General features: G+C 42.4%; 1 protein-coding gene across 8 annotated transcripts in view; it reads left to right on the top strand.

Annotated features, from left to right (window-relative positions):
- The window catches only part of CRTC1 (CREB regulated transcription coactivator 1), an 81,136-nt gene that overhangs the window by 24,758 nt on the left and 33,099 nt on the right, over positions 1–23,279 (top strand). For all 8 annotated transcript variants that reach the window (XM_075902878.1, XM_075902876.1, XM_075902875.1 and 5 more), the window contains exons 2-8: positions 4,916–5,032; positions 9,440–9,577; positions 11,098–11,159; positions 13,314–13,408; positions 16,220–16,305; positions 18,685–18,728; positions 19,941–20,161. In XM_075902878.1, coding sequence (XP_075758993.1) covers positions 4,916–5,032; positions 9,440–9,577; positions 11,098–11,159; positions 13,314–13,408; positions 16,220–16,305; positions 18,685–18,728; positions 19,941–20,161 — 763 coding nt within the window. The remainder of the gene's footprint in view (positions 1–4,915; positions 5,033–9,439; positions 9,578–11,097; positions 11,160–13,313; positions 13,409–16,219; positions 16,306–18,684; positions 18,729–19,940; positions 20,162–23,279) is intronic.

The following is a 23,279-nucleotide window of genomic DNA, read 5'->3' as shown; positions in this document are numbered from 1 at the left end:
GGGATTTAAATATCCCGGGCTTCATTTGCATCTTCCCGGGCGCCGCCATTTTTAAATCCCCCTTAGTCCGAACTCCGTGCCCCCAGCTACACGCAGCATGGAGTAGGTAGTTCGAATTAAGATCTCTAATTCGAGCTACCGTTTCGAGGTGTAATGGTAATTCGAATTAGAGATCCTAATTCGAACTACCTACTCCATGCCGCGTGTAGCTGGGGGCACGGAGTTCGGACTAAGGGGGGTTTAAAAATGGCGGCACCCGGGAAGATGCAAATGAAGCCCGGGATATTTAAATCCTGGGCTTCATTTGCAACTCCGGTTGCCCTCATTTGCCTACCTAGCTCGAACTACCGAACTAGTGTAGACATACCCTAACTCGGCTACCCCTCTGAAGCATATTGCTTTAGTTTCCCAATACTGGATCTTCAGTCCTTATGGCTGATTAGAAATCTCCTGACTTCAAACCTCTCTCATTTAACACTATTTTGCTTCAGTGATGGCCTTTCTAATTGCCTTTTGTGTAGGTGAGGGACACATCACAAGCAAAATGCTTTGTTTATTTCAAAATTGAATTTGAAACTGTTCCAGCACTGGTCTCATTTATCTAGTAGGATGTAATTTTCTAACCACTGAACACATGGGGCAGTAGCCAGCTCCCTGGGAGCCGGTGCATGGCTTTTAAGCCAGCTCACAGTGAGTACCGACTCCCACCTGCCATCCTGCTCTCAGGCAGCTGGCTGCTGCCCTGTGCTGGTACAGAAGCAGCTGTGCTGGGTGCACCCAGCTCCCTGTGAGCAGGAGCCATGTGTAACCATTTGGGTAACTGATGCATTTAAACAGCTACACTCCTACATCCCTGGATATGGGTATGCTGAGTTCCGTTTTGGAACTGTCTTCTTCAAATAGTGAGCCAGCAGAACAAGGCCTCCTTTGGCAAAGATTCTGGTTCAAAAAATCTTTGTTTAATTAAAAAACAAAACAAAAAAACCAAAGACACCATCATTCTTGTAGAAAACTTAAGATCACCTTTTCATGGAACCTCAAAGAAAAGACAAGCATTTCCTGACCCAGTCTCTAAGGGTAGTTCAGGGCATAAATGTGGTCCCTTTGACACCTAAAGAAAGTCTGTATTTTTGGTACTATACAAAGAGCAGCCCCTTGTGGTTAACCATGCTGCATTGTAGGGATGTAATTTGTAGAGTAGTCACCTGCTGTTCAGTTCATACATTCACAAAATATGGTGCTATTGGGGATGTTTTCAGAGTAGGTGTTTGCTTTCGCATAGTGGTCCTTCAGTTATTTGGTTAAGAATCTGATTTCCTAGCACAAGGTTACTGTACAAGTCCCAAGAGTGGAATACACAAAGACAGTTGCTTGAAGAAGGAAAGACCATTATTTAACTTACAATAACAGGTGTATTTTGAGATGTATTTGTATGTGTATTCCATGACCTGCTGTCCTTCCTTGCTATTTTGGAGTCCATTATCATTTGGATTGTGGTTGGCTAAGGAGCTGAGGTGGCTGGCCCCACTCCAACCTTTTATGCCTTCCCGAGCCGGGAGCATGAGAGAAGCAAGGCAGTGGTGGGCAACTTTTTATTTACTGTTGCCCACACGCAGGGTTGCCAGATTCCGTTGGTTTCTGTCTGTGTGTGTGTGTGTGTGTATTTTACTATTAGCATTCCTAAAGTGACGTGCACGTAAAGCATGGGCATGTGAAGAGAAGTGCATGCTGATTGCACTCAACATTGACTGTAAAAACAAGAAATAGTCCTGTGGTACCTTCGAGACTAATCAAAATATATAGAAACATGAACTTACGTGGGTAAAACTCTCTGTAATTGTTTAGTGAAATTCCTTTATAGAAGAATGGCTACTTCTAAATCCATGATTGAGTAGACCAGGCAGGTTAAAATGTTCCCCTACACGTTTGTGTTACCATTTCTGACATCTGATTTGTGCCCATTTATCCTTTGTCACAGACACTGTCTGCTTTGGCCAATATCCATGGCAGAGGGGCATTGCTGGCACTTGATGGCATAGACCACAGTAGAGCTGTGGTCACCAACCCGTCGATTGCGATCAACTGGTTGATCAGGAGGGCTCGACCAGTTGATCGCGAGCCGTTCGGGGCCCCTCCTTTTCCCTCCACCCCAAGAAGCCCCACTGACGCTACCTCCAGCAACAATGGAAGTATCACTGGCTTCCTGCGGGGTGGGGGGAGTTGTATGAGCCCCTAATGTTGTGGCTTATGTGGTTAGGTCCTGTGAGAGCCTGCAGAACTGGAATTAATCTACAGATTTGACACTGTTACCCTGGGCTTGAACAAAGACATTAACTGGTTGGCGCATTATTGACTACTTCTTGAGGGTAACATTTTTCAACTTTCTAGAGGAAGTAAATTCCATGCCTTGACACGACTGTCTTTGTCCTACCCGAAGTCTTTGTTGTAGGCCTTTTTAAAGACTTTAATGAGTTTCATTTATCACTTCCATTACTTTAAGACATTGAAAAGGAAGAGAAAGGCCGAAACAAACATGTAAACACTGAAATTTGGGGATGCCAAATTTTTAGTGGCATTTCCAAAGCTCATTCTCTGAAATCCTGGGATCCCGCAGAGTGGTTTAAGGATCCATTTGAATGTGAAAATGAGAGGTCTGTTGATATACACAGTATGGATGTTGGATATAGTGTAATTGAATAGTCATGTAACCGCACACAGTATTACATAGATATTCGATAGTCCCCCGTGGTGGGCCTGGCAGCCAGTGTGCTCCCAGCCCCACTCCCAGGGAGCCCCCACCATCTCACACTGCTGCCTCTGTATCAGAAGCAGCAGCATGGAGTGGCAGGTGGAGCTGGTCCGTGAGGGGAGCTAGTTTAAAAATCAGCTCCCTGCCACCCTGTGTTGCTGCTTCTGATACAGAAGCAGCAGCATGGGGTGGTAGCATCCCCTGTTTATAAGGGATCCAAATTACCCAGAGAGAGACAGCTTCACGGGATGCAGAGCAGCCTCTGTCCATGGGGACTCGAACTCCCTGCAGACCGGCTGCTGCTGCAAAGCAGCTTTTGTCTGTGGGGAGCTTGAAGCAGCAGCATGGGGGTGCAGGTGGCACCACAGTGCTGCGGGGGGGTGTGGGGGGGTCAGAACCAGCTTTTAAATTAGCTTCTGTCTGCCCTCCTAGCTTCCTGCACATGTTGGCTCCACTCTCGGCACTGCTGCCTCTCTATATCAGAGGCAGAAGTGGGACAGGGGGCAGGCAGATCTGGTGCTTGTAGGGAGCTGGCTTTTAAGTTAGCTCCTTGTGGGCACCGGCTCCTGCTCTCCCTACCCCCTTGCTGCCTCTGGTCCAGAGGCAGCAAAGGGAGGGGAATGCATGTAGTCAACAAGATTAACCAATATTGGTTAATCATAGAATTATAGAATACTAGGACTGGAAGGGAAATCGAGAGGTCATCGAGTCCAGTCCCCTGCCCTCATGGCAGGACCAAATACTGTCTAGACCATCCCTGATAGACATTTATCTAACCTACTCTTAAATATCTCCAGAGATGGAGATTCCACAACCTCCCTGGGCAATTTATTCCAATGTCTGACTACCCTGACAGGAACTTTTTCCTAATGTCCAACCTAAACCTCCCTTGCTGCAGTTTAAGCCTATTGCTTCTTGTTCTATCCTCAGAGGCCAAGATGAATAAGCTTTCTCCCTCCCCCTTTTAGATATCTGAAAACTGCTATCATGTTGCCCCTCAATCTTCTCTTTTCTAAACTAAACAAACCCAATTCCTTCAGTCTTCCCTCATAGGTCATGTTCTCTAGACCTTTAATCATTCACGTTGCTCTTCTCTGGACCCTTTCCAATTTCTCCACATCTTTCTTGAAATGCGGTGCCTAATTGTATAGTCGACTACACATTGAAATCCCTAATGCACAGTGCTGTGATTCTAGTCCAAAGGTTGAATGTTCTTTAAACAAACCGTTGATCATTGTCAATCTAGGGATTCTCTTGTTTTTCTGAAAGTAAAACAACTCATTATCCCAGCCCACGCTTAGTCAGTCTAGCAGAGGGGTCTGGTGGCACTGTGACAGTAAATCTGAATTTGCTGTGGAAAAGTAGTGTAGCGGTCAGGAAGAAATGACTGAAAACTGGGTTAGTAACCAGGTAGATACAATTTGGATGCAAGGTTTTCTGATAATGAAAAGAGATCTAGTCCCTTAAAATTTTGATAAAGGTAGGTGAAGGACATATTCCTTCTCTTTTCAGAGAAGTGCAACAGTGAATATAAGAACTTAATTTTATGCGCAAAGGTGCCTTTTTTCACTGATTGCTTCACAAAATTGGTTAGTTGAACATGTAGAAAAAATGCTAAAATGTTTTTCAGGTAGTGTGCTGTCATTTAACCATCGAAAATAAGATGTTTCCTGCATTCTTTGAAACTGCTGTTTGTGCCACATTGTTCACTCTGATACAATTTCTCCTAGATTGAAATTTTACATTGTGGAAAGAAGAGCTGTTGGCAACTTGTCTGAGGAGCCTTTTCTAGCGTTAAGAAACTGGCACCCTGACAATAAGAGGATGTCCTTACGTATCTTCTAGCTCTGTAGTGTAGTAGTTGAGATAAATACCGTATGGTTTCACACAGTTTATTGATATAAACTTTCATGTAATCACTCTGATTACAAACCTAACTTCCTAACATTTGTCAAGCAGAATTGTGAGCTGTCCTCTAAAGTCTTACTCTTCATAGTTAAAACTTATTTATTCATAGTTAAAACTTATTTCATCACACTTTTTGGGGTGGAAGCCATTCTTGGGGATGTCTGAAATTAAGCACAGTTGAATGAAATGAACAGTGTGGGGTTTTTTTTTAAGTACCTCTCCTAGCTGCTATCAACCTTTCTAAATTTTCTTTTTTAGTTACAATTACAGAAAACGCAGTATTTGCAGTTGGGACAGAGTCGTGGCCAATACTATGGAGGGTCACTGCCAAATGTGAACCAGATTGGGAACAGTGCCATGGATTTGCCCTTCCAGGTGAGCATTAGCTGCTGTTGACACGTTTTAAATCAGTCCTGTGACTGTCTTCAACTGGAGAGACTGTACCATAAAGGTTGATAGCAGCACCAGAACATAGAATCACAACCAACTTGCACATCAGCATAACTGTATTAAGAATGATCAGTCTTGAAGAGTGTAATTTTAAAGTGTAAAAAAATGGCAAGTGCTCTATGGAGCAGCATGTATGTTACCAAGAAGTTGGTGGATATATTTCTGCTGTGCTCTGGTTGTGGACGCCTTTCGCAATTGGTACCGTGTATAAGTGCATGTTGTCAAACAGCATCTCTGCTTTATTAATTAATATAGTGCCTGTGTGCATCTGCACTGTTTTATTCATAGTCACGGCCCCTCGTTTTCAGGATTTATTTAATTTAAAAGTTTCTGGGAATGTATTGGTATTTATTACAAAATTTAAAAAGCAGGTAAAAATAAATTCAAAAATTAACTTCAGTTTCTTGAGTAAATATTGAGATTTAATCTTGGAGGACAGGAGGAAAGGAAAAGAGCAACACACAAAGGAAAATAAACGTACTGAAAGTAAAAACAGTTTAATGCTGTAGTTTATTTCATAGACTATAAATTAACAGTACACACACATACATGTGAGTATTTGCCATGACACTGTTTTACTTTAAAAGACGGCCTGGCCCCTCTACATAAGCTTAAAACACATCTACTTAATGTATTGAATTTTCTTAACATAAATGAGTATTTTTACATACTTAAGTGGTTGATCAAAATTGGGGAAAACCATGTATTTGTTTTTGTTTTCAATGGGAGTTTTCGGTAAACCTTCCCCCCCACCCCACCCCGACACTCCCACCCCCCAAAAAACAACACAAAGGCTTTATTCATAGTGTGACCACTATTGGACTTGTAATGTGACCCTCCTCAAAAGAGTCGACAGTCTAAAGGGAAAAGTGGAAGCACACTGGGCAAAATTATCCTGGCTACCATGGGGCAGGAGAAGTGTCTGTTACAGCATTAATATTTTGTGGAATTGGGTGCCTGTTCTTGGAACTTTTTTTAGGGGGTAAAATTCTTTCATCAAATGTCCTGTGGCTAAACTTCAGCTTCAGAGTTGGTCCCATTCTTTAAAGGGGCTAATATTGAGGTCTTGTTACATTCTAGCAAAATGCAGGACAATGAAATGACTCCTTTATCTAGATTATTTTTCTCACGGTGCCAGAAACTGGTGACTTGTTTCATTGCATTATTTGTGGTTTATGTACTAAATAAACTTAGCTTGCTGCTGTATTTAATGGACACTGTCAGGACAATTTTAGTTGTACATTTTTTTGGCCCATGTTACTGATTAATATCCCATATTGCTAAAATTAAAATCTCATATAATTTTCTCTGTTTAGGCTGATTATATTCTATTTAAAGATTTTTATATCATGCCAGTTGTTACAGTTTAAGTGCTGTCCTCCTATCTTCTCAGCTCAAAGGAACAAAACCTCTTCCATCCTCCTAAGAATCAATCCTCTGCCCTTTTTTTCACCCATCTTAAGCTCTGCAGAATTCCTTCTTATTATATCACAGAAGGCTGCCTCCCAGGGTCTTCTCCATGGAGGGCTTATATTCTCCTGAGACACTGACTCTCATGGTTTCTTGTGTAGTGCCTTTCTTCTTTAGGGTCTCCCTCTCCCCAGCATTCATCGCCCTTCAGGGTCAATTTCAGTATAAATTCCTTCCTGCAAACCATTCTGTTGTTCCTTACCACTATAGTTAGGGTCTTCTGTTTGTATAGTTTACAAATTGGTATTTGTACATTTAGTTAGAGATGCTAGATAACGTTTATTTTAGTAACAGAAGCCGCAAACATTTTTACTAGTTATAGTTACTAAAATACTCCCTAGGGTGGGGCTGGCAGCTAGTATGCTTGCAACTCCTGGCCCCACTCCTGAGGAGCCCCCTGCCACACCCCACGCTGCTGCCTCTGAATCAGAGGCAGCAGTGTGGCGTGGCAGGCAGAGCCAGTCTGCAAAGAGAGCTGGTTTAAAAATCAGTAAGCCCAGGCTTATCAGTTAATCGTTTAAATGACTGTATGCTAACATCTCTACATTTAGTGCCTGCATTCACAGATTTGGATGGACATGTGTAAATAGTACTAAAGGTTGAACCTCTCTAGTCTGGCATCCTCGGGACCTGACTGGTGCTGAACTAGAGAATTTATCAAACTACAGGAGGTCAATATTATCTAGCAGCATTACCACTTCCACTGTTTACTTGGCTCTTGGACGTTTAGTGGCAAATTAGAGCTAAATAACATCACAGAACACCAAGAGCCAGGACTGGGTTCTGTAAACAAATTTTATGAGACTGCGGGGAAAATTGGGCACATCCATAATAAGTGGACATTCAGCTAATTAAAATCATGCTGGACCACAAATGTTGCCAGACCAGACTGTACTGGACCAGAGAGGTTCAACCTGTATCTGATTTAAAATGTTTTGTAATTTGATAGCTCCGTTGGATTCCAAATCCTTAAAGTTGTGTAGAAATTAAAGCACAATAGCCACCATTTTTGTGGAAAACTCTTCTTAGAGCTGTACAATGTCCCACTGGAGATAGGAAATAAACAGTATAGGTGCTTTGGGATCTGATATATTAATAAAGAGGAGAGTGGCATATGGAGAGAAAGGAGATCAAAAGTTGCTAAACAGAAAAGGATAGCATTTCTAAGGAAAAAAATGTGGAGGGTACTGCAAAAAAGTGGATTTAAAAATAAATTTAAAATTAAACATCCTCTGGAGTTTTAAAAATATCTAGATGGTTTTAATTGGGCAGTTTTTTTTAAAAAAAATAAACGAGTATACTGGCAGGATGGCTCTCTGATTTGGCAGGTAGGACAATATATTTGCCAGATGCAGAACCTGAATGAAGGAGAAAATTTAGGCGTTTGAAACAGATGGAGCAGAGGGATTCAGCAAAGCTATTACAGTTTTCCTCAAGATTTAGTCTGCGTTGGCTTGGAAGTCTTATCAGCAGCTCCTTCAAGTTCTGGGAAACCTGTTGCCAACAAGTAAAAGTTCTGAGGGCATATATATTAATCTAATGCAGTGTTTCTCAATCTTTTTTTTTTTTTTTTTTTTCCAGGGGTACTTTATAAAAAAGTACCCCCCAAACCTACAGTTTTCAGCCACACAATTTTTTTTCTACCATTGTAAAACATTTGTTTAAACAACTTAATTGTAGCTGGGCAGGCAATGAAATTTTTGGGTGTAAAAAGTACAAAAAAAAGTGCTTTAAAATGTAAACAAAAATTCGTTTTTTTGTAAATTTCAGTTTTGTTGATGTGCTGCCCTGACTTCTCTCGAGTACCCCTAAGGGTACTCGTACCACTGGTTGAGAAAAACTGGTCTAATGGGTAAGACCAAAGAGTGGAATTGACTGTTCTAGTTGTCTGCCCAATCCACATCAAATTTCTAGAAAGTAAATCGAATTTTGAAATGTTCAGTGCTTTAATTATCTTTGTTAGCAGCATGGGAAAGAAATGTCTTGTTTTAATGTTTTTATTTTGTCAGTATCTCTTAAGGTAATTAGTAATAGAGATGTAGCCGTGTTAGTCTGGTCTATCTGAAACAAAAGACAGGACTATACAGCACTTTAAAGAGTAGCAAGATGGTTTATTAGGTGATGAGCTTTCTGGCCCTCGAAAGCTCATCACCTAATAAACCATCTTGTTAGTCTTTAATTAGGTGATGAGCTTTCTGGCCCACGAAAGCTCATCACCTAATAAACCATCTTGTTAGTCTTTAAAGTGCTGCATAGTCCTGTTGTTTCTTAACGTAATTATGATGCTGATTTTAAAAGGGGTGGAAAATGCCCTGAGACTCCCCATTTTCTACAGAGCATCAAGTGATAGTTAGGAATGTGACATAATTCAGTATACTGGATGAATCTCCTTTATCTTTTGCCTTCATAGTCAAGTTTAAGCTCCATTTGTCAACATGTTCCTTCTGGATTCATGAAGCATGATACACCATGAGTAACTTACTGCAGTAGTTATCAATACGCTCATAGTTTATGCTGCTCATTTCTATCATTCCTGATGTTTCAAAGTGTGGTAGGACTTTAAAGACTGGAAAAATAGTGCAAATTTGAGATCTGATGCAGCCTGCCTCCCTCTATTAAGAAGATTCTCATTTGGGAGGTGGTTTCCAGTGCTTCCCTATTCCAGATAGTGTGATTTGTCTAGTATATGAAAACTGCATTTAAGGAAAAAGTTACCTTGTCCACTCAATGATTGGCTGCTGTGTCTGTAGCTGTCGGGTTTATTTTTAGTGCATATTGAATCAGTCCTAGTTATGTTATATTGATGCTGGGCCATTGGTTTCAGCATGTATTTTTCTGTTAATAACTTTTTATCTTTCTTAGACTCCTTTTCAGTCATCTGGATTGGATACAAGTCGGACAACTCGACATCATGGTCTGGTGGACAGAGTGTATCGCGACAGAAACCGCCTTGGGTCACCACATCGGCGTCCACTGTCTGTGGATAAGCACGGAAGGCAGATATCCTTTGGTTCATGGCACGGCATTAAAATGTTGCCTTCATCAGCATTGTTTGTATTTAAAATGTGTTCTACAAATTGCTTAAAAACCCCAAAAAGATAAACCTCGAGTGTTCTAGAGAGCAAGTGTGAATTATAACATGGGACTCTTGAGTTTCATTCTGGTTTTACCAATGCTTCATATAGTGACCATGTAAGAACATGCTGACTCGGATTAGAAATCTATCCTGTCTTGTATCTTGACAGTGAATCATGTCAAAGAAGGTGCAGAATCCCATATAATAGACTACAGTCTTCATTGCAGGTCACGTTTCTTTTGAAATCTGGACAGTTAATATTTCCTGTTTTGAAGTGTTATCCAATGTAATGTAACTGGATAATCTCATTATTGCTGTATGATGTCTGATCTTTCACAGAGCTTAATACTTAGCTTCTCTGTATCTCAGGATTCCTCAGCTGTAAAAGGGGGGCCAATAGCACATATTTACCTCCCAGAGCTGAGAGGCTTAGAGAGTGTTTTGGGCTCCATTAGTGAAAAATACAATAGAAGTGCAAAATGACAGTGTTGGTGGATCTGATTTGTGTTTCAAAACTGAGCAGAACTAAGACTGAAGAAATGTTTTGTAAGTGATTTCTTTCCATTTCCATTACAAGCTGACTCATATGTGTTCAGCAACTGCCAAGCACTATTTCCTGCTGACGTTCATAAAATAGAATTAGCTTATTGACTAGCGTAAAAAGTGCTAGTGCCAGAGTGGTTGGTGGCCAAGTCTGGGACAATGGCCGTGAGGACAGAGGTCGGCTTCTCAGCTGTTAGAAATGAGGGTGCTCCTCCTGCTACTAACGAGTGATAACTGCTAGCAAACTGAGCAGCATTTCAGCGGAAAGTTGTGTTATAACCCATAGACACAGAGGGAGTAGGTATTAGTGTATGCGTGATGGGGAGAGATTTGTAGGTGGAGTAAACTGTATCTGAAGCTGTAGGTTGATTTACATGTCCGACTAGCAAGGCTCCATATCTCATGATCCATCCAGGCTCGCTGTGTCTGAGAAAACGTCAGCCTGTGGGTGGAAGTAGGGAGGAGAGAAAGAGGAGGCCAGTCAGACAATAGTGTGTGGCCGGTAAAACCTAGCATTACCGGGGAGGAAGTCAAGAGAAACGTTTGAGAAGGAGGTGGAGAGTGACTTCGCCTCCTTTTGACTGTTCAAAGTGACTTCCTCCATACCATGCTACCCCAGGAAGTGTCAGCATTTTTGGTTTCTGTAGTATCAGGGTTGAATTTTTAAGTAGGGATGCTTTTTCCTACAGCATATACAAAGCCACCATTAACATGCATATTTTGCTTAAAATGTCCTGCCAAAATCAGCATGGCCTCCACAGGAAATGCTCTTCATTTTCCTCACTAAAGTGTATTGGCTCTGACAAAGTAACTTACATTATTTCTTGTTCAAAGCTTTCAAATGGGCCTGTTATTTAAACAAGAAGCTCCTGCCTTTCTCCGCCTTAACTAATTGAATCACGTGGACAGTTGCCCATATGGCACTGTGTATCTGTCGCCTCCATCGGATACAAGCTGGAGAAGGTTAGTGTCATAATTCCATGTGCATTATAGTCTCTGACTCAAGGTCTTAGCTATGGTGACAGCCCTTAGAGGTACAAGAAATAGTTTTTTTCCTGTGGCTGCATACAGCACTCAGAGTAATCTGGATTGCCGGTTTTTTACTGAATCTAGAACTTAATTTTTTGTCAACTCTTTATGGGGGTCTTTAAGATGGGTGGGGAACCTTTTTTGTCTCGGGGGCTGCTAATCCATGGCAAATCAGTCGGGGGCCACACTAGGGATGTTACATTTCAGTTAATCTGCTAATCGAGTAGTCGATGGAATTTCCATCGATTAGTCGATAAAGGGGGGGAGGGGCTCGCTATTTACTGCTCCTCTCCCTTTGAAATAGGGATGTTAAATATCGGTTAATTGAATAGTCGAGTAATCAATAAAAATTCATGAGATTACTCCACTATTCTATAGTCTGCAGGGTCAGGGCTGGCGGTCAGTGTGCTCTGGCGCCATTCCCAAGGAGTCCCCTGCCACTCCGTGCTGCTGCCTCTGTACTTTGGGGTGCCAGGCAAGAGCTAGTCTGCAGGGAGAGCCAGTTTTAAAACCAGCTCTTCTCGCAGACCGGCTGCCTGTGCAGGGTGGCAGTAGCTCCTATCCAGGGGAGGTCTGAGCCGGGCTCCTGGCCAGCATGCTAAAATATTTACTGGTATCAGCAGGGAGAAATGCGTGTAGTATATAGCATTAACCTATAAGCTTTTGCTTATTGGTTAATCGACTACACTATTACATCCCTACTTTGAAATGTACAGGAGGTGCCCCTGGCTCTTGAATATTTCAAAGGGACAGAGGCAGCGGGAACCTTGACAGCAGGGAGCAAAGGGTTCTCCTGTGTGCCTCTTGCTCTGACTGTTTCAATCCCTGCTCATGATGTTTCCCTGCCCTCCCCCAGCTTTCCCTGCCCCCCACGGAGATGGTGCTGGTGGGGGGGACGTCGTGTCCTCTCCCCCCTTGCCTCTTCTCTCTGATGGAGGCAGCAAGAGGATGGGGGAAGCAACTAGTCGACTGGTCACTTACATCCCTAGGCTGCACAAACAAGTGAGCCCCCCTCCAAAAAAAAAAAACCCCTTCAAGTCTCCCTGATATGGCAGGAGAAAAACACTCCCCTCATTCTCCTCATACCACCAGAGCTTAGGGGGGCCTAGGCTAATAGATTCTGTGTGCTCCATCCCCACACAGGAATGGCGGGGGCTGGAGTGCCAGTGTGGACTCCCCAATGCTGAGGGGAGCACTGAGCCTCGGGGGCTAGATCCAAGCAAGCCGGAGGCCGCATCCGGCCCCTGGGCCTCCCTCCCCCTGTTTTAAGAGATGATTTTTTTTTTAGGCTTAAAAGTGTGCCCCTGTGTGCTTAGATTTTGGGATGTAGTTGCCCAGGCATATGTCTGTAGAGGGTAAGAAGCTCAGAATTGCTGAGTTAAAAAATCTTGAGGTTTTTATCACTCCATTGAAAGTGGGGCTGGTCTTCCTTCACAAGCAGTCCTGCGAGCGAGGAATGTGTAGTCCTCTGTCCCCATCATGCCGCTTGCACCTGAAATTAGGAGACAAGAAGTGCCTAAGTGGTGTGCTATGCTTACCAGTTTGAGGACACTGCATCATGCGATATTGGCATAGTTTGAGAAGAAGACTTGGATCCTTGGACTCCCACAATTTAATACTGGCTCCAACGCATGCAACTTTGGGGTTCCTTGGGAAGTCAGTTTTCTTTTCTGTAAAATGTGGTTATCTTCCTCATGGAGATCCTGTGAGGTTTAAGCAACATTTATAAATTGCTCTGAATTACACAAATCCTGCTGCTTATTATTTTATGAGCCCAGAGACTGGCCCCAGCAATACCAGCGAGAGTACACCCCAATAGCTTTCTATCTATAGCGATTCATTTGTTTGTCTTTGATGTTCCTCCTAAACTTTGTTGTGTTGTTGGGACTATTCTATAAACCTGTAATAAATTCACTTCTGTAAAGTTAGCTGATCATTTCATAGAGAGTTCTTACCCAGCATAAAATTTTACAATTACCAAGTGGTATTTCAAGTTTCTTTTAATTTCCAATGTGACTAAGGGGATTGTTACCCTCAGAAGCATTCTTCATTTAAAAAAGCTAACAGGTTTCTTTGCCTTCTTGCCAGGACCAATTCAGATTCTGCCTTGCATCAAAGTACAATGACCCCAGCTCAACAAGAGACCTTTTCAGGAGGGTCACAAGACATGCAGCAAAAAAGAGGTAAACTTTTTGGAGAGGGGGAACATCTGTTTCAGAAGTTGAAATCGTTAAAACATGTTTTTGCTGTGTAAGTGAGACTGTGGGAGTTACCAAAATGGGGTTGGTGCTAGAGAAAAATGCCTTAGGGTACATCTAGACTACATGCCTCTGTCGCCAGAGGCATGTAGATTAGGCTACCAGACATAGTAAAATGAAGCGGTGATTTAAATAATCGCCGTTTCATTTAAATTTACATGGCTGCCGCGCTGAGCCGACAAACAGCTGATCAGCTGTTTGTCGGCTCAGCGCGATAGTCTGGACGCGCGGGTGGCGACATCAAAGGTATTTGTCGACCACCCAGGTAAGCCTTCTGGGATGAGGTTTACCTGGGTGGTCGACAAATACCTTTGATGTCGCCACCCGCGCGTCCAGACTATCGTGCTGAGCCGACAAACAGCTGATCAGCTCTTTGTCGGCTCAGCGCTGCAGCCATGTAAATTTAAATGAAGCGGCGATTATTTAAATCGCCGCTTCATTTTACTATGTCTGGTAGCCTAATCTACATACCTCTGGCGACAGAGGCATGTAGTCTAGACGTACCCTTAGTGACCGTTCTGTAGACAAATCCAAAAGAGTTGAGAATTGTCACGATATGGAACAGGCGTCTTCTACACACTAGTCTTCTACACACTAGCATTTTACTTCAGCCTTATTTGGAATGGCCCATCTTCAAGAGTGAGAAGGTATTTGAAATATCCCGGACCATGCAGCCCATGATTTCAGTGCTCAAGCTTTCGGGGCTTCCAAGTAGCTCCAGTTTGTAGTGAACATTTGTATTATGGATGCGTTTTAGAACTGGACTGAGATCACTTATTATCTCACATGGGTCATTGAGCAGCCATTGGGTAGCAACAAGCTTGGGTACAATGAAAGCTCCTTTTACAAAGCGGCTGTACTACAGATGATTTTAAGCAAGATTTAATATCTACTGGTGTTAATAGTACTGATAACTCTGTTGGGGAAAATTCCTGTAATTGACCAGATTACTTTTGGACGTTTTGTTTGTAACTTGTTGATGGCTACTGGCTTGTGACACATTCCAAATTGCAGTCTCATAAAATATTAGAACAAGTCGTGTCTCCTTCTTCCCCCAAAAAAAAATCTTTGAAGTTAATTTTGGCTTCAGAGTCTTAGGACTGCTACATTTCCTTTCCAGTAAATTAATGCAACAGATCTCTCAGGCTTTCTTCCCGAGACCAACCCTACCTTTAAGATCTAAAACTTCCAGCATTCAGATTAAAAAATCAGGGTTAAGTGTTTTCAATGTGCAAATTCTTAACACTGAATATTACTTAGGTTGAGATCATCAAGATTCTCCCCTTGGGCACATACAGTGGATTGTAAACATAGTGAAACTACCTTGGCCTTTTGTTTAATATTTAGGGGTGCCTTTGATAACTTTCACTTTCCATTTAACCACTGCAAGCTACTTTTGCAAAATTTGTCAAACATCTGTGATGGAGACGAGAGTCAAATATGGTACCACAGGGCAGGGATGTAAAACCCCAGTAAAAAGGGAACTAGTGAAATGGAATGTTTAATTGGTTAATTTTGATCCTGAGCTGGGAGCTGCTCCTGCCCAGCCAGGACTGCCATGCAGTGGGCTGCTCCAGCTAGGGATGTAAGCAGGTAACTGGTTAACTGGCGCCTGGCCAGAGTAGCCCCCGCAGGCATGGAGGGGCGCTCAGGCTGGATGGACTGGAGCAGCCCTCAGGCCGTGGTGTGTGGTGTGGTGTGCTGTAGGCAGGGGCTGCTCCAGTGTGATGTGGCAGTCTGGTTAACCGGTTAAACATATAGCTTAACCTGTTAACTTTTTAAATGGGATTTTATATCCCTCGCTTAGGCCGGGCTGGGCTTACCATAGTGTGGGCTGCTCCAGTCTGCCCAGGTTGAGCACCCTGCCGGTGTACCATGCCGCATGCTTACCAGGTAACCAGTTAACTGATTAACCTTTTACCTCCCTATTATAGAGGCATCTTCTCCAGTTTTATGGGGAGCAAATAATCACTGTTTTATATCTTGATTACCCATGTTTAGAAATAATGGTTTGCTGTTCTTAATGTCACTACAGACAGGTGTCAGTAACTGTTAAGCACCACTGATGATTGTTGGTGCCCTCTGCTGGTTATTGCTTTTATTATCAGTTTCAAAATACATTGAAGGTCTTTTAATTTGTGCAGTGAGATTTATAAATTCCTCTAAAATGACTTTGTTTTTACCCTTGGAGAAATAACAGTAATAGTGAAATATATGTCAAGTACACACCTCCTCTATTGTAACTTCTGTTCTGTGCTCCTTAAACCACTGCCAGTGAGCAGTAAAACTTGCAATTTAAATAACTTTCTACGTAGTACTGCAAATGTATACGGTGCTTTCCAGACATAGGCTATGGTCCTGCAATCAGATGCATGCATGTGGACGTTTGTGCCTGTGTGAAACCCAACTGGGTTGTGAAATTAGCATGGATACATTTATTGGATTGGGGCCACAGTGTAATATGTCATAGCCTGGAAAGGTTTCTGCAGATGACAATCTGATTTGTATGGATGTGCATTTTTTTTAGTCCATTCCATGTTCATTTTCTTTGACTTAGTGTTGATCTGGATATAGATTTATTCAGAAATATACCTCTTATTTTTCAATTAATAATAGGACTTGTTATTTTGGGTTTAAAATTGCCATCATTTTTCCTGAATAAAATATATCTTTGTTTCTTCGGGATTTAGAAGATTTATAATACTAAGGTGTGCTATTTTTTATTCTCTTTTGTAGTCTTATTATTGACTGTCCCTGGAATGGAAGAAGGCACATCTGAAACAGACAAAACCCTCCCTAAACAAGCATGGGACACTAAAAAGGTAGAAACTCCAAATCTTTAGTACAGTTTATTTTTTAAATATATTTAGGTAAACATTTTGAATAATTGTAATGGACTTTGCATTCTCAGACTTAAGCTGAATTTCTGTATTCTGCAGCTAACCCTCTTAAGTGAGATCAGGGAGCAGTATCTCTCTCTCTCTCTCTCTCTCTCGCTCTCTCTCTGTGCCTGTTGTTGTCAATTATCTCAGGGGAAACTGTATTCCAAACCTGAGTCTTGGAAGATAAAGCAAAAATGGTTTCCAGCTGACTTGCTTTAATATTTATTAGTAAATGTAATGTCTGCATGTATAAACTCCATTAAAAGGTTGGCTCCGTATTCAGTAGCGTTTTTTTTAAAAAAGCACACAAGCATTTGTTTCTTTTCCAAAGGGTTGTCAGGAATTGACAGAGTCCAGGAAATCTTAAAGTAAAGGCTGGTGTGTCCTTCTTGTCCTGCATAGTTAATACAGTAGTGCAAGCTAACACAAACAAAATAAAGAATTAAAACATTCTCCCCATCATCTTTTCAAATGGAAAAAGCCACTTTAATGAGATAACATCCACTCTACCCCGGCTTGTATCTATTTTTATTTCTACCTCTCACCATCCTGCCTCCTCTCTCTCTCTCTCTCCTCATATTTCTTTTTTTCCTGTGAATGTGTCTCACTGGCATTTCTCAAGGCAGCTTCAGCGCCAAAACAATTATTAGCTTTTTGTTGTTTGTAAAACAAATGATAACTATTCAGGATTTTAGTTATTTTGCTCCTGTAGAGCTGCAGTTGTCTCCATATTTCACGCATCAGCCTGGTTTTTAGATAGATAGAAGTAGCAATGGTAGCATTTGCTTTTGAGAGCTGAATAACTTTTCTAATAAGTCATCTAAATCTGGATGTTTAAGCAGGTCTGAATTATTGAATATTAATACACTTTTGAAAAAATATATTAAAAAGCAAACTGGGAAAGGATTTTTGGTTCATGATGATCTTCAAAACCCACGCTGAATTAATGTTTTTCTTGAGCTGTTCTGTGTTAAAGTATTTTCAAAGTTTAACCGTGATTTTTCAGTGTGGCAGTTTTCCCTTTTTTTCCTCTTTGCTACAGTCTCACTGCTTGCCTTGGGAATTGTTTTAACAGTCGGTCTCTATCAAATGTCACCTTTTTAGAAAAGGGTATGCTTGTTTTATAGAAAGGTGTGCATTGGTGTATCAAGTGGTTATTCCCAGTGTTATATGTAGTTTTTTATTTATATGAGTAGCTCATTCTGCTTTATGATCATACGAAGTGGCTACTGACAACATGTGGGATTTTCATATGAGAACCCTTGAAAATGACGTTATTGGAAGGACTGTAAAGTTCTTTTTCTGTGGATTACCACATATTATTATTATTATTATTATTAATGTCCACAAAGTGAATAGGCTAAGCTAGCAAAACACACGAAGATATTCTGGAGGGACTATTGATGCATGAATATCTGGTTTTAGTAGTTTTGTGCCACATCTAAATAAGAGCTTTGACTTGCTAATAACTGTTCTTCTAGAACAAAGACGTGCTAGACAAGGCAATAATTAATACAGTTTGTAATACTGTGCCTCATCAGGAAAGTTGCAATCCTGTTTTGGTAGAGTGTATCCTGCAATTGTTTGGGCAGTTTTTCAGGAAAACAAAATGTGACATGGGACAGGCGAAGTAAGACCTATCAAAGTGGAAATACTTAATTTAACAAATGTGGGGAATCAGAATTTGTATCCTGAGCTGGAAGCTATGGGAAGCAAGCACTTGTGTAGCCCTCTTGCACACTCATGGAGCAATGTTAGAGAGCATTGCCTTTTTTCCGTCCATTGATATGAAAGAATCTGTGCTGCGGAGCTTTTGGAGCATGGCACTGCGAGGTGGAAGAATACAAGTGCACAGACTGAAGTTTTATTGCTCTACCAGTCTTGTACTTTCCAAGGTTTTTTCCAAAGTGCTAATTCCTTTCCTGTCAACTAATTAATGCCTTTAGTTTGTAGATTTTCATTCGCTGAATGTCAACACCCCAGACAGAGGCTTAGATTGTGTAAGAAAAATCATATGACTGATATTTGCTTGCTAACTCAGGCAGGAGATGATTTACCTTTGCTCCAGCTTAATTTTGTTTAATTTATCATTGGAACATTAAAGTTTCGCTGGCTTAAAGTCCACGCTGAGATCAGTTTTTTGGTATGGCACCAAAAACCCATTTTGAGCAAGGAGAGAGACTTTTAAGAGCATATGAGAAACTGCTCTCCTGGAGTTGTTTCATTTCGTAGGTTTCCTTTCTTTTTAAATGCAGTCTATCCTAAGCGTTGTTTTGTACATGTCTTTGCCTTTCACAGTGTCTTTCTCTTCTATTTTAGACAGGGTCTTCAAGGCCTAAATCATGTGAAGTTCCAGGAATCAAGTAAGTCTAGAAACGGAGTACATAGTTTTGTAGGGATGCACACAATCCCCCCCCCCCTCACGTCCCCAAAAAACCCAAAAAACAGAACCTCTCTTACTGACCCTGGCCCCCAAGTGAGAAGGAAGAAGGGGGTGGGAAATGGCCCCTGACTGAAGCAGGAGAGGTGGTCTGGATGGGAGGGGTTGGAGGAACAGGATGCGGGGGGAGGTTTGGAAGGGGAGGGAGGCTGCAGGAGCAAGCTGGGGGTGGAGGTGCAGGGTCTGGGCAACAGGAAGATGGTGGGAGTGGAGGGTCTGGAGTGTATGAAAAATGTTTCTATATTACTAAGACAAAATGAATAGCATGTTTCTATGTGATATGCATAAAATATCTCAAGTAGAGGTTGGTCATTTAGACGTTGGCTTTTTAAGCACCCAATGGATCATAATTCTCCTGAAATTCATAGTGTAGTTCCCTATTCTCAAAAATGTGGAAACAACTGAAAATATTGTCATGTGACGACCATGTGTATACGTCAAAACTTTATGTAAAGATAACCACTCTTAAAATATTTTATATGCATACTTTGTACCTGACAGCTTCGGATTAGGGACGTTAAATATTGGTTAATTGAATAATTGGTTAATCTCAGAATTCTTATCGGTTACTCGACTATTCTATAGTCCCCCGGCAGCCAGTGCGCACCGGCCCCACTCTCAAAGAACGCCCGGTCACTCCACGCTGCTGTCTCTGTATCAGAGGCAGCAGCACAGGGTGACAGGCAGGACCTGGTCTGCGAGGGGAGCCAGTTTAAAAACGAACTCCCCCTGCGAACCGACTGCCTGTCACCCTGCGCTGCTGCCTCTGATACAGAGACAGCAGCACAGGGTCGCAGCAGTCCCTGTCTGAGCTCCCAGATGTGGCGTGAGCTGGAACTGAGCCAGGCTGCCTGCTTGCCTGACTCCTAATACACTTTAAATGCAGAGCTGCAGCAGAGAAGGGTCCTGGACCCAGCATGAGCCAGGACTGAGCCAAGCTGCTGGTCAGCCTGCTAAAAAATGTCCTGGAAAAGGGGGGTAGTCTATAGCATTAACCTATAAGCTTTTACTTATTTGTTAATTATGTAGTTGATTACACTATTACATCCCAAATTTGGAGAAGCTTTCCTTTTGTACATCATGTGGAAAGGGTGTACATAGACGAATATCTCAGCTATTTTTTTTTTCAATTTAGCATCTTTCCATCTGCTGACCAGGAAAACACTACAACACTGATTCCTGCTGCACATAACACAGGTGGCTCTCTGCCAGACCTGACAAACATCCATTTCCCTTCTCCGCTCCCAACACCACTAGATCCTGAGGAATCCACATTCCCAGCCCTGAGTAGCTCCAATAGCACCGGAAATCTTGCAGCCAACTTGACTCACTTGGGGATCAGCACTGCCAATCAGGGTAAGAACGTAGCCAAAAGGCTAACTTATGGATTGTCTGTCAATAAAGCATCACTTCCTGTCCCTAAAGTTCTGTAGCATTACGGAACATTACTAACAGCTGCTGTGTTTCATCTCAGAGTTGGCTTCATTGGTGTTTGAAATGATTTCTATATGCGCAACTTGAATGAATCATTTTGGGATAAAGAAATGTAATCCATCATCGTTAAACTATATTTTGCATATCCATACTGTGACATTCTTCCATCTTATATTCTTGGCCCACACGTATTTTTCTGGTTTTATTTTGTATATTTTTTCCCAATATATTGTATCTTGGCAGTAACTCATCTCATTTTATAGAGTACCACCCAGAGTGCTTCTGTATAGCGAAACTGCCAGCAAACGTCTATATTTCCATTCCTTCTGTCCTCTTCTATCACTCCTTTTACTCACCCAAATGTGCACTATTGGGCAAATGAATTAGTATAGAAGTCCCCTAAACTATGTTCTAATCAGGGTTATTTATAAGTTTGTTTCTTAGTGCAAACTGCATTTTTTTAAAGAGATCCTATAGACCCTCACTTGTGTAAGGCTTTCAGGAGTAAACCTCCAACCTTCATGTGATACCCTACTGACTCCTTTTTGTTTTGTTGTCGCTGTGGATTGTAAGCTTATCAGGGCAAGGACTCTTGGGTACGTCTTACAGCACAATAGATGTTGATGGTGGTTGTAGCGTGAGGGCTTGCTGCAAAACGAATAATGTGATTTTTAATTATGTATTCTCAGCCACACTAGAAAAATGTCACTGGACCAGCACAAATGCTGCATCTTAAGGATCTGTAACCTTTTCCAGGCAAATACCGTGAGCCAGTGATCACAAAGAAAAAAAGAATCCGTCTGTGATTTGGGTTATTTTATTTAGAAATAATTCACGTTGCCTGAGCAAGCAGGTGCCTTATTGCACTGAAAATACCATTAGCAAAAAAGTAGCTTTTATAAAGCATCAGCCCTCAGGGCAACTGAATGAGTATTGCCAGCTTTCATTTCCTAACACAAGTTGTCTTGGTTATACTGCATCCTTCCTGCCCCTTCTTGTGTAATGTGCCTCTGTTGCTGGGCCTTGTAACTTTATATCCACTGTGCATCATGGGCTGCAAAAGAAGCAAAGAAATGGGAAAGATAATGGGGAGGAAGAAAACCTGACAACAGAGTAGGAGACAAAGGACAGAAGGGAGGAGAAGAAAGGTGGCGGCTCTGGTGCATGAGGCCCGGGAGTTGGGAGAAATACTCTTTTTATATGGTTGCTGTCAGTGATAAGTACGGAGCTTGGCTCGTCAGCATTACTGCATTGTAACACATAAACCTGCAGGAGAGGAGCCTGCTAATTTAGACTGCTTAGATCAGAAGACCTTAAAGTTGTGGGGTCTGAATACCCCTCATAAGAAGGTTTCTAAATTACTGTATATTTGCGAGTGTGTCTGTCTGTTCAAGAATTCCTCTTAAACGGTAAGAGCTAGGACCACCAAATTAGGTGTTTAGCTTCTGCTTATCATAACTTAAAGTGACAAAGAGTTGGATTGTGCCAGGAAAATCGGCTGTGCCTGGAATGGGATTACTTCTCATAAAACCATACAGCAAAGACAGAATCACCAGGCAGGTGAAAGGGACTCACTGGGGGCGCCCTCCCTGTCCCCAGTCTGGAACTGCCCCAGCCCCGATCCTTCCACTCCCACAGGTGTCATTTATGGAAGGCCCCCAGATTCATAAGGGGACACTGCTGCCTGTTTCCCTTTGTTAGGGAGTGAGGGGAAAGTGCACAGTTTGCTGCATTCCTCACTCTGACTGGGGAGTGCAGGGGGCAGACGAGCTGTGCGCTTTGCCCTTGCTCCCTGACAGGGACAGGAAAGGGAAGAGCAAGCAGCCCTGGTACAAACTGGGGGATGGGGGCACAGCACTCCCCTCCTCTCCCCTTCCACGCTCTTCCTCGCCCTGAGCCACTCCTTACCTCCCAACCCTGACTTCTGCACTCCCCCACACCACCAGCCCCCTGTCCTGAGCCCATCCTTAAGGACCCGAGTAATTCCTCATAGAGGCTATCTGTTTTTCTTCTGAGGTTATACTTACTGAAGGAATAGATGTGAGTGGAGTTAATACTTTCTGACCATCAAATAATTACAGGCAACTTTTGTTTGGTGGTCATAAAATGGAGTCATGACATTGTATCTAGCAAAAGATGTTTACTTCCTTTGGCAAACAACCTTGCACACTTTTTTTTTTAAAGTACTCTGTGCGTAGTATACTAAGAAACTATGATGATTCTAATCTGGTGGACACCTAACCAATAATGATGATTTAAAGAGCGCAACAAGAATGCTGTTAAAGATATTTTTATTCACTGCATCCTTTTAATAATTGAATCAGAAAATGCTTTTTAGAACACTCACTCCTTGCTTTGGAGGAGGCATAAGGGGAGATAAAACATCTTTTGGGATTTCTTCTTCGAGCTGATTGGAAATATTTACCCAAAACATTTTCATCAGAACTTGCTGATTTATCAAAACCTAAGCATTCTGAAGGGCTGTGTTGATATCCATCAAATTCAAGTGGAAATTTCCTGCCGGCTCACCTGCCCAGTTCCTCAGCAGTCTGTACTTCCAGGCTAGGGATATAAGCGAGTAGCTGACTACTCAATGAGCAAAAGCTTATTGGGTAGTCGACTAGAGTATCGACTACTTGCTTCCCCCCCTGCCTCTCATAGAGGCAGCAAGGGGAAGGGAACAGGAGTCAGTGCTGCGGGGAGTCAGCTTAAAGAGCCTATCAGAGGCAGCGACAGGGGAGAGGGCGGATAAAGAAAGCTGCTGCGAAGCAGCCTCTGCCCGTGATGGGCCAAAGCTCGCCATGGGCAGAGGCAGCTCTGGCAGCAACCCCTGTCTGTAGGGGTCCCAGCGGGAAGCTGGGCCCACCCCCATGGGCAGAGGCTGCTGCCGCCACCAGCACCTGTTCGTGGCTACCCAAGCTGGCCGCACGCAAGGGCTGCACACGCTGGTCCGGGACGCTGCACCTCTGCCTTTTAAATGTAGCTAGTCCTGTGGCTCTTGCTACATTTAAAATACAGAGCTGTAGTGTGGGTAGCTCCT

This window comes from Pelodiscus sinensis, chromosome 19 (genome assembly GCF_049634645.1).
Source record: "Pelodiscus sinensis isolate JC-2024 chromosome 19, ASM4963464v1, whole genome shotgun sequence".
NCBI classification, from domain to species: Eukaryota; Metazoa; Chordata; order Testudines; family Trionychidae; genus Pelodiscus; species Pelodiscus sinensis.
This window is presented reverse-complemented; position numbering and strand designations above follow the sequence as displayed.